General features: G+C 40.5%; 1 protein-coding gene across 7 annotated transcripts in view; it reads left to right on the forward strand.

The window, feature by feature from the left end:
• The window catches only part of LOC114467831 (trinucleotide repeat-containing gene 6A protein-like), a 37,985-nt gene extending 22,957 nt beyond the window's left edge, over window positions 1-15,028 (forward strand). For 2 of the 7 annotated variants that reach the window (XM_028454288.1, XM_028454293.1), the window contains 17 exons: window positions 2,436-2,627; window positions 2,726-2,895; window positions 2,996-3,070; window positions 3,350-3,517; window positions 4,453-4,602; window positions 4,753-4,872; window positions 4,984-5,121; window positions 5,248-5,325; window positions 5,416-5,581; window positions 5,668-5,811; window positions 5,965-6,135; window positions 6,229-6,369; window positions 6,917-7,024; window positions 7,155-7,463; window positions 8,502-8,572; window positions 8,701-8,840; window positions 9,646-15,028. In XM_028454288.1, the coding sequence (XP_028310089.1) occupies window positions 2,436-2,627; window positions 2,726-2,895; window positions 2,996-3,070; window positions 3,350-3,517; window positions 4,453-4,602; window positions 4,753-4,872; window positions 4,984-5,121; window positions 5,248-5,325; window positions 5,416-5,581; window positions 5,668-5,811; window positions 5,965-6,135; window positions 6,229-6,369; window positions 6,917-7,024; window positions 7,155-7,463; window positions 8,502-8,572; window positions 8,701-8,840; window positions 9,646-9,994 (2,690 nt within the window). In that variant the 3' untranslated portion in view covers window positions 9,995-15,028. The remainder of the gene's footprint in view (window positions 1-2,435; window positions 2,628-2,725; window positions 2,896-2,995; window positions 3,071-3,349; window positions 3,518-4,452; window positions 4,603-4,752; window positions 4,873-4,983; window positions 5,122-5,247; window positions 5,326-5,415; window positions 5,582-5,667; window positions 5,812-5,964; window positions 6,136-6,228; window positions 6,370-6,916; window positions 7,025-7,154; window positions 7,464-8,501; window positions 8,573-8,700; window positions 8,841-9,645) is intronic. The other 5 variants (XM_028454290.1, XM_028454289.1, XM_028454291.1 and 2 more) reach the window with 5 other exon arrangements.

Here is a 15,028-nt window from a genome sequence, read left to right on the forward strand (position 1 = left end):
GTAACATGCCAGGACAAGAGATAATTGATAGAAACCTGCAAGACCAAGCTTTCCATTACCCTCTGCGAGCCTTAAGAATCTTTAAAAAGGCATTAGTCACGCCCACGCAGTTTTTCTACACCAAAGAAATGAAGTCTGGAAAGAGCTGAGACAGTGAGCATTTAATCCAAATGCACATGAATACCTTCAGATGTGTAAACAATTTGCACAGCAGGTCTCAGAGGAGCCAACATTTCTGTCCAGCAATTCCTTCTCTTCGCATGGTGTTGTGTATGGTGAGGTCCCTCTTGGAGCCTGATGAGTCATCACTGTGGAATGCTAAGAAGATTTTTTTTTTGTCTCTCTCCTTTTCCTTGTTTGCCCTATTTATCAGGTCTTCTTGTGTATTAAAGCACTTGTTTAGTTTTTAGGTAGATTAAGTGGAAAAGTAGTAAAGACGTCTGAGTGGGAAATTTAACTGGGTTCGATGTACAAAACAAAAAAAGAAATATGCCTGAGAAGAGACATTTATTTTGGGAACAGTTTACTAGATAAGGAAGCTGTCATGTTGGAGGCGCTAAAGTCTGTGAGAAACATTGACCTTTGATAACAAGGTGTGGTTGTGGAAGATAGTTTCATGTTGTAGATCGAGGCCAGACTAAGCAAAGCTTCAACACGTAATGTAATTATAGCCAATTAGCAACAAATGATCTCAATGGAGAATGAAGTTTATTAGGTTGCTATACAAACTGTTTGGAAGAAACTCAAAAGAAATAATTTCTTGACCTAGTGCAGCAGGTAAACAAAACTTATTTTTCTTTTGAAAACGCATGTGCAGATTTTTTATCTGCACGAAATCATTCACATCAATTACTGTGCAAATAAATCCTGCCAGAGGAGGATTTTGTAATGAAAGGGGTAGTCAAAGGCCAAAGCAACTAAACTTTGCAAGAAAATATAACAGGGTTACAGAACAGAGGCTGGATAGTGGTACAGTAATGATTTACATTAGTGAAGCATGGCCACGGTTGCTTGCAGATGCAGTAGATGTTGTGATGTACCAGTAAATGTATTAAGAAACTTGGACATCATCAAATAAGAATCACAGTTTCCCAATTGTGGTTACTTCACTATGAATACATGTATTTTTCAGGCACTTTTTTTTCTCCCTTTTTTCTGTCCTTTTTTGTTTACTGACTATATATGACTACATATATTTAAGGTGTATATTATTGCACTTTAAAAGACATCTTGGCTCTTATGTGACTTGAATTCATTTCAATTCAACTTTATTTATATAGCCCAAATTACAACCAAAGTCATCTCAGAGTGCTTTCAAAATATAAAATTCTTAATAAGAAGGAAAAAAACACAACAAAATCCACATGAACAAGCATTAGCAACAGTGGGAAGAAACAACTCCCTTTAACAGGAGGAAATCTCCAGCAGAATCAGGTTCAGAGGTGGCAGCCATCTGCTTCGACTGGTTGGGGTTAGTGGACAGAAGGACAAACAGAACAGGATAGAGAGATAGAACATCAGAGTGTTCCAGACTAGTTGAGCTGTGAACCACAGACCAGGAACTTCCAGATCCAGAGCTGAACGCTCTGCATCCTGTTCTACTTCTAGACATGTTAGGAACTTCTAGTAAACCAGCAAACTGAGAGCAGAGTGTTTTGCCTGGACGATAGGGCACTAACGGGTTTTTAAGATATACAGGCACTTGATCTTGCAGGGATTTGTATGCTAACAGGAGGATTTTAAACTATATTCTAGATTTTACAGGAAGCCAGTGAAGGGAAGCTAATACTGGAGAAATATGTTCTCTCCTGTTTGTAATTGTTAGTATTCTAGCTGCAGCATTCTTAATAGCTAACATCTATTAACCATAAGTTAGTAGATGTGAGGTTTCCCCAGGTCATTGTGTTGCTATCTTAGGCTCAAACATACTTGGGCGGACACCCGCAAAGCAGAGTCTGTGTGCATTCCTTGCCAAGCCAATTAAATGAAAAGCTCAGTTTTTACGACCGCGCTGACTTCTCCGCATAGTTGGTGTCACACAAAACTTTGCTTTGTATCGACCCGCATTAAATGTAACACCAATCTGTATTTCACCACCTGGTGAAACAGAGCAGGAAAGGTGAACACAAGCTTAGAGAAGAGACTGGCAGACAAGCTACGACAGTAGCAACACCTTTAAAACACATGCCAGGAGTAGAAGGATGACAGAGAAGTGCTTAGAATCATGGGACATGTAGGATTTTAATGGAAACTACTCCACGGTGGAGAGGAGAGCGGACAGTCTGCGCAGAGTCCGTTGAGTATGTCTGAGCCATTAAGGCCTTTTTCTTTGTTTGACAAGATCAGAGGATTACAATCATTTTGGTGATTACTTAGACATGCTTGCATAGAAGTTATTTCAACTTTACATCATCCTTTTCTTTTCTGTTGTTTAGTGTGGAGTGACACATACGTCCAGCAGAAGGAGTCTTCAACATGGGAGCCTGCTGCTCCTCCTATGACTGTAGACAACGGTACCTCCGCCTGGGGGAAGCCCTTAGACAGAAAAAGCAGCAGCAGTGGCTGGGAAGAACCCAACAGAGACAGCAGAGAGTTTAGCTCTGGTTGGGGAGGCCAGCACAAGTCGGGTAGGTAGAAATTAGAGCACATGAGTTTCCCTTCATAAAACTATAGAATTAGTAGGGGTTTTTTTCATGAGATATTTACTCACGCTGAACTGCTTTAGCAGCTCCAGGTCCTAAACCCATGGAAACGTGGCGTGGCGATGATTCCTCCATGGGCAACAGCTGGGACCAAGAAGAGGAGGTGGAGATAGGCATGTGGAATAACAACCAACAGGAAAACAGATCCCATGACCAGAACACCTGGAACTACAAGCAGAGAGGCTGCAATAAGGTTTGTTTTCCTCACGCTTCCCAATCATGACAATAAGCTTTATTTGTTAATGGATGCAGCCTAACCAAATGCACTGATCATTGCTTTTTATTTTTTATAGATGAACAAACCACTTAAACAGGATGAACCCTGGATGAAACCTTTCATCAACCAGTTCAACAGTATGAACTTTCCTGTGAGTAGATTTTCTCACTAAAATGTCTCATTTTTGCTGAAAGAGCATGACTGATAATGAGATCCTTAAATATTAACACACAAATCTAAAGATTTTATTAACTTTAACAAAAACGTTCACAACTTGTGTATTTCTATTGGTAGATGTAAATGAACATTTTTCTGGCTTGGGTTACTACTAATAATGATCCAACACTCACAGACAGCGTTTCAAATGTTGTAAGTACTTTCACAATACAAGTTTGTTTTGTTTAATATTCTTCTGTTGATCCTCATGCAGAGAGACTCCTCTGATGACTCCATGAAGCCTGGCGCTGGAGTGGCTCAGGACAAACGTATGGACATGGGAAGTATGGGAGACTATAATGGGATGATGGGGAAAACCCCTGGGACTCGACATCAGCTTCACAAGGAGTCTGCCATGGATCGCAGCTCTTATTATGATAAGGTAAGTCCTGGAGAAAAGGTGTCAGTGAGTCTTTGTCTCAACCCTGTTATGGTTGTTTTATTGAACTGCACTTTTGTAGGCAATAAATGCTATACAAGTGCTTTTTTTGACCACTTTTAGACAGAAAACTTGTGCAAACTACTCGGACTGGTTACAGTAACTGACAGCTTTTAATTTGGGCAAACGGGCAATAATTAGGAACCATACCATGCTTTGGCTTTGCAGTATTTTCTTCCTTTACATCACATGTCAAACTCAAGGCCCGGGGACCAAATCTGGCCCTTAACGTATTACATTTGGCCCACTCAAGAAAGTAAAAATGATAAAAAATAAACATTTTAAAAATGACCAACAGTTGTAGATATCTCAACACCTCCAAATATAAAAATTCAATTAAAATCCACAATATTTGCAGTGCTCAGTTTTTCAGTTCAGATATCACGACAGCAGTCGTTTTTAATCTCAAATTGTTGAAAGAACAATTTTTTCAAAATCTGGCAATATTGCTCAGATAATTCCACAAAATTTCCCCAAATTCAAGAAATCAGGGAAATGTAAGTGAAGATATACTCGCATACTTAATGAATTATATGTGGAAGTGCAAACCAGGGCACATTAAGGTTGAGTTTGCTCTTTTTCCCCACCCCGTCATAGATGAATGTGTGTAAATGTCCTAAATTCATTTATCCCTTAAAAGAAATAAGCAGGTACTGTGCAGCGTTCCAAATTCCTTTTTGATTTCCATCATTTCCTTTTTGTTTTTCTGTTGCATCTTTTCTACTTCATTATTCTATCTTCTTTGTCTCTCTCAATTGCTTAAAAGTTAACGCTTCTTTTTTTTCCTTCTTTTTCTCTCTGCTTTTTTGGCTGCTGCTGCTGCCGTGCTGCTCCCTGTCCCTCTGTGCTTGCCGTCTACCCGCTGTGCTCCTGGCCAGCTTTCACCCTCTGTTTATGATAGCCCAGCTTCTGCCGAACTTTCCTCCAATCGAAGCTTGAATCTTTCTCCTTCAAACTCTGCTCAGTCTGTCCCCTGTCTCAATCCTGGTTCGGCCTCTTCTCATTGTAGTTCAGGGACCGCTCAGCAGGTGAGTTTAAAGGAATGAAGAAATACACGCCCCAATTTAGTGTACCACTATGTCACTCATTATCTCTTTTCTTATTTTGCCTGATCACTCAGAAGCCATTGTTCTCATTCCAGATCAATTTTTGACATGAACCTGTATTTTTGTTTCTAGAATGTAAACCCGATGTTGGGTGGCAGCAGCGTAGCACAGGGCCGCGGCGGCCCATTGTCCCAGCCTCCTCCTCAGCCCAATCTTCGTAACCAAGTGCCTCCACCCATTCTGCCCTCTCAGGTACAGCATTGAGAATGTTTGGTCCAATATGCGTTTCCTGCACAGTTCTGCGATTAACGGGTTGGAATGCAATAGAATATTTAGACTGAAATGCAAACATTTTGTTTCCAGGTCCCTCCATCTCTGCTGAAATACCCTGGAGCTAACGGAGGTCTGAACCCTCTGTTTGGCCCTCAGCAGGTGGCTGTTCTCAACCAACTTTCCCAACTAAACCAGCTGTCACAGCTTAACCAGATCAACCAGTTACAGGTAAACAAATAATTAGGGGTGTGCATTGCCATTAGGGCCGGGACAAAGCGTCAACGTCAACACAAAAATCAGTGATGTACTGATTTTTGTTGTTTTTAACACTTGTTAAACATTTTCTATCTGCAGCGTCTTCTCCTCCAGCAGCAGCAGCAGCAGAAAGTTCAAAACCAGAGACCAATGCCAATTGGGCGTCAGACTGAGCCGGTTTGTGTCAAATCTTGTTTCATAAATGTGAGAGAGATATATAAAGGTTGTTTTTTCATTTTAAACATTGTTGTGTTTCCTCCTGCCTAGACGCGTCCTATCGGGTCATCTTTGCAGCCGCCACGTCACCTGGACCCCTCCCTGCTAAAGCAGGCCCCGCCCCTAAAACCATACGTGGATAACTACTTATCCCATAATACACCAGAGATGCAGAAGGACACTACTGCTCTTGGACCCTTCAGCAACTTCCCTTTAAGTACGTTTGCTATAAACACAAAGTTAGATTTTTGAGATAAAAGTGCATTTTTGATTTGTCTTTTCTTCTCTCGTATCTCCCTTAAGACTTGAACTCTAACCTGAATGTATCCCTGGACTTGGGCATCGGTGGTGGTAACGGTAGTGGAGCTTCAAGCTACAAGGAGCCACCCCAGTCCAGACTGAAAAAAATTTGGGCTACTGACCCTCTGGAGCAGAACAGCAAATCTGGTGCGTCATATTTTAAAATGATTGGTTATTCCTCAAGAGAAGTTATTAATGGCATTTGTAATACACATCTTAAAAAAATGTTCTGTCAATCTGAAGATTGTATTGTGCTTGTCTGTTTTTGTGTGTGTGATCATATGACTGTCCCTGTCACAGGTGCTATATCGTCTGGGCTGCATCTGGAGGATTCCTCCTTTTACGATTTCCCTACCACTGGCCCGTCTCCCCTGAGTCCTCCCGGCCAATCAATGGGCTCCGTGGGAGACGGCTGGCCACCCCGTGCCAACTCCCCCCCACCCATTGGAAATACTGTCACCTGGCCCCCAGGTACACACACACACACACACCTTCTGACACACTGCAGCTGTTTGCAGGTATGTCTAGTTGCTTATGAAGGAATATGTTTCACTTTGTGTGCAGAGTTCCGACCCGGAGAGCCTTGGAAAGGTTACCCCAACATTGACCCTGAGACTGACCCTTTTGTGACCCCCGGCAGTGTCATTAACACCCTCTCCATCAACACCGTCCGTGACACCGACCACCTCAGGGACAGGAACAACGGTACGTTACTCACATCTAGGGGTGCCGTAAATGAGAAAACCAAAGCCGAAACACCGAAATAATAGATTATGCAAATTATTAGTCCCAATTGTAGAAATTAATATTGATACTTCAAATGCACTGACATACCAAAAATACACAAAATAAAATATAATTAAAAGATAGAATGTTTAACCCCACTCTTACATTAAATAATAATGTAAAAGCCTATAACGGACTACTATAAGAGTTAAATTTAATATGTTCTCTCATTAAAACAAAGTTTATTAAAGTCTTTGATGAAAATCAGCTTCTCTGCTCTATTTATTATCTGTGTTTCAGCTGAAAATCGAAAATGCACTTTTAGGCCATTTTTGGTGGCTGGAATTTTGGCGCATCACGACTCGCATCCATATTATGGACGGATTTCCCCATGACTACATTAAAGCTTTATTCTACCTTTCAACCATCAACATATGTATTTGTACTTTGTAGCCATGCCACTTTAAATAATGGTTAACACAGCATCAGTGTTTGGGCACTAACTCACTCCTGCTGTTGTTTAAAGGGCCATCCTCATCACTGAACACCACGATGCCTTCTAACAGTGCCTGGTCATCCATTCGTGCCTCCAGCCACAGCGGTTCCCTCACCAGTACAGCACAAAGCACTTCAGGTCTGAGCAGTAGATCCCATCATGTAGCAGTAACTGTAACATGTGTCTTTGGTGTTCAGCAGAATCCATTCAATCTCCAGCTCTACTCGATGCTTTGATGTTGACAGGTTATTGTTTTCCTCCTTTACAGCCAGACCAAATGATTCAAAGTGGTCTCCTGGCAACAGTTCTGTGTCCAACTCTTCCCTCGCTCATGAGCTTTGGAAAGTCCCCCTCCCTCCCAAGGCGATGTCTGTGGCAGCCCCCTCCAGGCCCCCCCCTGGCCTCACCAGTCAGAAAGCCAGCTCCGCCTCCTCCGGCTGGGACGGCTCCACCCTGAGGCTGGGCGGCTGGGGCTCGTCTGAGTCCAGATACACACCTGGTGAGAGAGGAGGGAGCCCCGTGTGCTTTCCAGCTAGCTATAGTCCTGCTGATGGACGGGCTACTGGCGTCTTCAGAGGTTTCTGTCAACATTGTTTTCTCTCTAGGGGGCGTCGCCTCTTTATAGTTGATGCAGAAAACTGGAAATTTGTTGAAAAATGTTGTACGGTGATGGATTAACCAGAGTGTTGGCGAAGGGTCTTTCCCATTTTGTTTCTTTTCTTTTAAACCTGGAATCAATACTTTAGATTTTGAGGATCTGCCAATGCATATATTTTAATGCGTTAGTTAAATTTTTCTGGTGTACAGATCTACAAAATCCTTTCATTGATTTACACATTTATCAGATGTCTAAAGGCTTAAGATAATTTCAAAAATATCTATAGTCTTTAAAGGTACCGGTACAAGCTCTATCAAAAGACAGTGTTTCGTACTTGACGTTTTAATTGGCAAATGTTTAGCATACGTGTCAAACTCCACCAGCAAATTTGGCCAGCAGGAGAAAGTAAAATGACAGAAAAGACGTGTTGTGTAAATTACAAAATAATCATTTTATCAATCTAATAACGATATCTCAATCCCTCCAAAATACACATGGATACACATTTATAAACTTCCCATGCTTATATCACATGATGGCAGTCATTTTTTTAAATCTCAAATTGATGGGAAAAAATACATTTTCAAAATCCTGTAAATGTACTTAAATTATTTTACTAAATTAAATAACAATTGTTCATAATATCAAGGCAATGGAAAATTGAATTAAGTTCAAGGTCACTTAATGCTCGGCTATTGTCAGTTTCACTCGATAAGTACTTTATACCTGGAAGTGAAAACTAGGGCACATTAGCAGGAAAAAGAGCATTTTCAACATTAAAATTAATGGTCCACTTGAGGTCAAACTGGTCTGTATGTGGCCCCTGAAGTAAAATTAGACACCTCTTGTTTAGTGTGTTTATTCATGAAAATATTTGTTCTGTGTAAAAAAAAACAGTATCAGTAAACATGAGTTCCTTACGAAATGGGTTCAGACTGTATATTGTGTTGATTAATCCTAGTTTAATATATGTAAGCTAAATGCTACTATTTCTGATTGTTTTTTTGTTTTGTTTAGGTTCCAGTTGGTGTGACGGCAGCAGCTCAGGGAGAAGCCAATGGCTTGTTCTGAAAAATCTTACACCTCAGGTACTTGTACAAGCTAAAGTCAAATATCTGTGCGTGTTTGTAGTGTTTTTTGGGTTTTTTTGTGTCAAATGAGACTTTTTTTTTTTTTTTTTTTAAACTTAGTTTTTTGTGTGTCTTGATGTTTATAGATTGACGGCTCCACCCTGAGGACCCTGTGCATGCAGCATGGTCCTCTGATCACATTCCACCTCAACCTGCCACATGGTAACGCTGTGGTCTGCTACAGCTCGAAGGACGAGGCCGCCAAAGCCCAGAAGAGCCTCCACATGTAAGAGCATCATACACACGTCTGAGATTTAAATAAACCTGTTGGATAGAGTAGGACTGCACGATATGGAGCAAAATTTATATTTTGATATTTTTTCTCAATATGGCGATATAGAAATATATAAAAGGTTAGATTTGCTGATGCAAAATGCCACACAGGCTAAAATAACATCACGGTGCTCTAAGTATCAAAAACATAAGCAACTAGCAACCCCAAAAGTAAATGCACAAAATGACAGCAAATAATAGACAAAATGACAGCAAATAATAGACAAAATGACAGCAAATAATAGACAAAATGACGGCAAATAATAGACAAAATGACGGCACAAAATAGACAAAATGACTACAAAAACACAAATAAACAGAGAAATGCACTAAAGAACATTTAATACTTAATAGGACAACAAAATGCACAAAAATCCAAGAACATGCATGCCAAAAGATACACACAATGACTCAGAAAGACATTCAAAATTACACAAAAGTAAAAAAAAAAAAATACACAATGGGACTGAAACATTTATTTACAAACAGCTGCACATTATGTATCACGTTTCTCTCCTCTAAGGGACAGCACATGTGAGTGAGTTCTGTAGTGTGGCTTGTTTAGGTGAAGGTCTGGGTTAGGACACACTCATTGATCATCTATCTGTGCTTTTAATTTTTTTCTGCGAAATAGTGAAAGCAGCGACTTTTAATTTTCTTTATCAGCAAAACAGAATATATGTTGCCCATCTCTAGGACAGAGCGTTGTTGTGGACGGGAGTCGTTTGCTGATAGGTGTTGGTGCTGTGTCTCCACAGGTGTGTTTTGGGGAACACTACTATTCTGGCTGAGTTTGCCAGCGAGGAGGAAATCAACCGTTTCTTTGCACAAGGGCAGTCTTTGGCCACTCCCTCCTCCAGCTGGCAGACCATCGGCTCTTCTCAGAGCAGAATGGATCAGTCTCACCCCTTTCCCAGCCGCGCTCCTGAACCCAACCAGTGGAACAGCAGCGATCTCCACAGCTCTTCCCTCTGGGGCGGGCCCAACTATTCCAGTAGCCTGTGGGGGAACCCGGGTGGCACCGACGCAGGGAGGATCAGCAGCCCCTCTCCAATCAGCTCCTTCCTCCCGGTGGATCACCTGACAGGGGGCGGGGACTCCATGTGACGCGCCCGCCAATCAAATATGCTGTGGGAAGGGTCAGTAGAGAGCTATCAATGATCTACAGAAGTCAATGAAAGTTAGAAAATGCAATGGCACTAGTTGGACTCATACAAATATTCAGCAAACTGTGGAAAACAAGTTACGTTTCTCTCTCTGCACATATATGTCCACTTTGTTTTAGCCCAAAAACATATCAGTCGGAATACTTGAATCACGCAGGCCAATTCTATAATGTGAACGAATTGATATTTGCTTCCAGGTAGTGCTCTTTCAGACCGAAAAAAGCTTCAATCAAGCTCATTATTATTATATATTCTTCTTGTTTCATTCGTCATGTTTTTTTTTTATTCCATTTTTTTTTTTTTTTTTTTTACAATTTCATTTTTCTTTTCTTTTTTTGCTGATAATGTTAAAGTATGAGAGCTTTTTAACTTTGCACTGAATGGGGTTTTTTTCTCAGTATATATAATCTGCAATATAGAGGGAGCAGCCAGTTTTTCCAGTGTAGCTGTTTACTCATTGAGGTCCTTACTTGCGTGTGTGCGTATGTGCATGCACGTGTGTGTGTAAGTAATGTGTGTGTGTGTGTGTGTGTGTGTGTGAGTTGCGACAGAGTAAGTGTGCGCTCCTCTCTGCCTTGGCACGCCTACCTTAATGCGTTGTCGTGGAGTTCAAGATCAACAGATAAAGAATAAAAAGCTGACTTAGGATGATTATCTGGTGATAGAAAAAGTGACATGAAAAAGTATTGCACCAATTTTTGTTTTTAAACTAAAGAACGTTGAGCTCTGCAGTGCAAAGGACTGTAGCCGCAGCTGGGACTAGCAAGCCCCGCCCAACCTAATGTAGGAGGCGGGGCCAATCTAGCAAGCCCCTCGTTCTGCCCCCTGGTGGGCAGAGTGGGGAACAGCACTTTCAGAATAGGCTTTCAATGTTTTGGAGGTGCCACACTGCAACCTCTTGTTTACAAGACTTAGGAGGCAGAAGGTGTGTTCATTCTTCATTTTAAAGAGAAGATTGAAAAAAAAAAATGAATAAACTATTTAAAAAAAAAAACAAAAAAACTTATAAAATACTTGATTATAAAAATTTTAAAACACGAAAAAAAAAGCTTAAAAAAAAAAAAATAACGTACTGAGGATGAAGACGATGCTTTGTAACTCTGGGAATTCGGATCAGTGTTTTTGGCCATGGCGTTGGTTATTTGAACTATTCCTCTTTGTCTGCTAATTAACCAGCAATGGTTCTCAGGAAATCAAGCCAGTTACCCCCCCCCACACCCCCCTTGTAGTGGAATAAATAAAGAACTACTACTACTACTCCTTGTAGGAAAGGAAAAACCCATTTCTAGCACTGAAACCTACATGTAGGTCTGTAATTTTATTTCTCTGCCAAATAACTGCTTTAAGCTGGAGAAGCTCGTCACACTGCTTTCAAAATGCTGTTTTACTGAGGGACGGGGAGGAAATCCAGTGGGGGGGGGGGGGGAGGGGTGTTGTGTCTGGGTCTAGAAATCACTTTCTTTCTTTCCCTCCCTCCGTCACTCGCTCCTCCTCTTCCTCGACTCCTCCACTCCACTGAAAAAAAAAAACGAAAATCACAAGTGGGGAGTGTGTGTGGTGCGAGTGCGAGACTGTCAGTGAAATCTGTTCTGTTGTATCAGACGTATATAAACCAAGAGAAAGGCGAACCTATGCATACTGTAGCCTCTCGTGTTCCCATGGCCTACTGAGAGGCATTGCCCCACCCTCCACCCCCCATCCCCCCTTCTTCCGTGTTTTAAATGTTTCACGAAGTACAACAAATATTACTCACTTTTTTTTTCTTTTTTTTTATAAATCGCTCTCATTGCCACAAATGGTGTTTTTTTTTTTTTTTTTTTTTTTTTTTTGGAAAAATAGGAAAAAGAATAAAAGCTTAAATCTTATTTTGGGTGAAGTTGAGATTTTAACAGTGCAAAAGTCGTCCACATTTCATTGCCTTGATCCCAATTGTGTCCGAAGATGCAACAACAAGTCAAGTGGCTTCTACCTGTTTACAACTAGAATATGATTGTATTGTTGTACTGTTTGTTTTCCTTTTGTCGGGGGAGGGCAGGGTACTCATCTGAAGTTCCTGATGTGATAAATGGTGTGTGTGTGTGTGTGTGTGTTTACTGTCATGTAAGGTCTACCGCTAGAGGGCGAGTGGGTTTGCGCGCGAATGTAAATGCACCTGTCGTGTTGATCGGCACAATACAAGCGTGAATAATATTTACTGATCTACCAGTGATTGTTTTTGGTTTGTTTTCTGTTATGTTACGATGGTGCACATGTATTCTTTCTCTCCCCGTGTGTGTGCGTGGTGGGGGGGAGGGGAGATAAACAAAAAGCTTCAGAGCGTGTGAATGAGACGTCAGCATTAGCAAAGCCATGGACCTTAAATTCTTTGTGTTCTGTGCTCGCGTTCACGTTTCCCTCTCTGCCATGGGGTTTGATTTCAGAAGTATAAAAAGCTTAAGCTGCGCTTTTTTTTTTTTTTTTTAGTTTAGCCGTGAAATATTTAACAACTTCAGTGCATTTGTAGTGTGTGACAGAACCTTGAGTATTAGCCAGACTTGACAGTGGTGTGTGCCAGTATTTAATAACTGCTCTTTACCAAATAATTCAATCATACAAAAAAAACATTTTTTTTAGTTTACTTAATTCCAGATCTTTGCTTCTTAAACTCTCGATATGTATATCTTATTTGTGTGTGTGTTTTAGTCTCATCGTACAAATGTTTTCAAGTGACGCATCTAATTTTGTGTTTAGTGTTTGTTTGCGTTTGACTTTAATTGACAAAACTGAACGGAGAAGCCTTGGATTTTGCACTTGGTGGGTCGGAGATGGAAAAAGTTTGAGAGCAAAGCGGAGGCGGCCGGTGGATTCGCTGCTCTGTGGGATGTGTGTGTGTGTGTGTCTATCTGTTTTCAAACTGAAGTGAAAGAGTGTGTGTGTGTTAAGAGACGACGGAGACCACGGTTCTCTCCAGGTGTGCCTCACCTGAATGTATCTGAAACGGTTTTTTTTTTTTAATGAAAGTATGAACGGCAGCGATGCTTCGAGCCAACTGAAGATTAATTTAAAAGAAAAAAAAAAAACAGCAACCACAGCCCATGGTTCTCCAAGCTTGCTGTTGTCATGGCGATAGTATGGTTGATGAGCTCGACTGAAGTGACGCGTTTGTCGGGGGTGCATTAATGAAGCCGACAGGAAGTTCTCTGTTATCGCTACATTTAACTTCGTACTTAAGTTCCGAGTTGAGTCGTGTCTGTGTGTAATTTTGCGACGCACCCGCCTCGTGAGCCAGTTTTGCTTCCTCAGCTGTTAGAAGGGACAAGCAATCACCTCCAACTTAAAAAATAAAAATAAAAATCCGTGTTACTGTGTGTGGTCGCTGGTATATTCCCGTTCCGTTTCTGCGCGAATGATCTGCTCGTGTGTTTGTTTGTTTGGTGGGAAGATGCAAAAAAAAAAAAAAGAAAAATTTATACTAAACCCAGTGTTGTGCAGAAACGGTGCGTATGTATCACATTTTCATGCCAAATCATGGAGGGAGGGCTGGAGGGAAGGAAAGGGATTGATGCTCTTTTTTTTTTGTGTGTGTGTGTGTATGTATGTGTGCATTTGTGTATTTAAAAAGCTGGACAATGGTAAATGCTTGAAGTACAAAAAAAAAAAAGAAAGTCATTTGATAAAGGATGATGTGAGGAAATAAACTTTTTAAGTAAAAGTGCAAAACCACCACGAGCAACGTACAATCCCCAGGGCTGCCAAGCAGCTTCCAACAGGCCAGAGGGAGGAAGAGGAGGGAGGGAGGGAGGGAGGAAGCTGGCTGGTGATACGCTACTACTTTTTAATATTTAAAGAAGAAGAAAAAATGTGACTGTGTTTCACTTGACTTAACTATCCTGTGAGTAAATGCTATATTACCATAACACACACTCGACAGCTCTTTGCAGTCGATCAAAGGCGCTAAGGCTATTTTTATTACAGAAATAATTACAAAAAGAAAACCTTTAAACAAAAAAAATTAATAAAATGAGAAAGAAAAAAAAAAAAAGTACACAAAAACTGTGAGAATCTGCTGTCTTTTTTTTTTTTTCCTTTAATTTACGTTTAGTGAGAATACACACCAACAAACCCTGAAAAGCTTTAGTCTAACCAGCACAAAGATGTGGGCGGGTGTTGCTCAGAGAGACTATGCAGTGGAGTTATGAACCCTAGGCTTCCATGTGCTCCTTGGGTTGTTTTTTGTTTTTGTTTCTTTTTTCTTTTTTGAAATTCTTCTTCTGGTTTTTACGTTGATTATAAAGAAAAGTACCATTTGATAAAAAAGAAAATCTCAGCTCTTTTAATCCAAACCCAGCAAAGACGGGATTCCCAGTAATATTCCTCAAGCTTGTGCCATCGTTGTATCGTTACTTCTTGTTCTACTGAAAAATAAATCTTTATTACCTAGCAACCGTCGGGCCAGTTGTAGCAGGAGAGCAGGACGGGTTCACATTTGCAAAGTCCGTGTCTTTAACTTGGTGGCTCGTCTCGTCCTGGCGATGCTGCAAAAAAACAAAAAAAACCAACAAAAAAAAAACTGCAAATTTTCCACAACTACAATGTTTTTATAGAGATTCTATCAATCCAGTGTGTAGTTGGATTACTTGTAAACCCTGATATGCACATTGCTTTGGAAGACTGTTGAAACTATATATCTATATATAACTGTTGAATATAAATATATACATATATATACATATGTGTATATATATTACAAATGAGAATATAAGCGTACAGTGTCTATAATCAATAACGGGAAGTCTTCCTCTTACAAACAAACCAGGAAGTACCTTTGTTTTTTAGTTTTCAAATGTCTTCCTCGGGTCATCAAAGGATTTTATCTTAAACTTAAGTGGAATCTGCACTTTTTAAAGGACAATCTTTATTTGTACGAGTGTAAAAAAGAAAAAAATTGACGTAAAGAAAAAAAAAAAAAAAAACAAAGTCGCCTGATATTTTCAAG

Source organism: Gouania willdenowi, chromosome 8 (genome assembly GCF_900634775.1).
Source record: "Gouania willdenowi chromosome 8, fGouWil2.1, whole genome shotgun sequence".
Lineage (NCBI taxonomy): Eukaryota > Metazoa > Chordata > Actinopteri > Blenniiformes > Gobiesocidae > Gouania > Gouania willdenowi.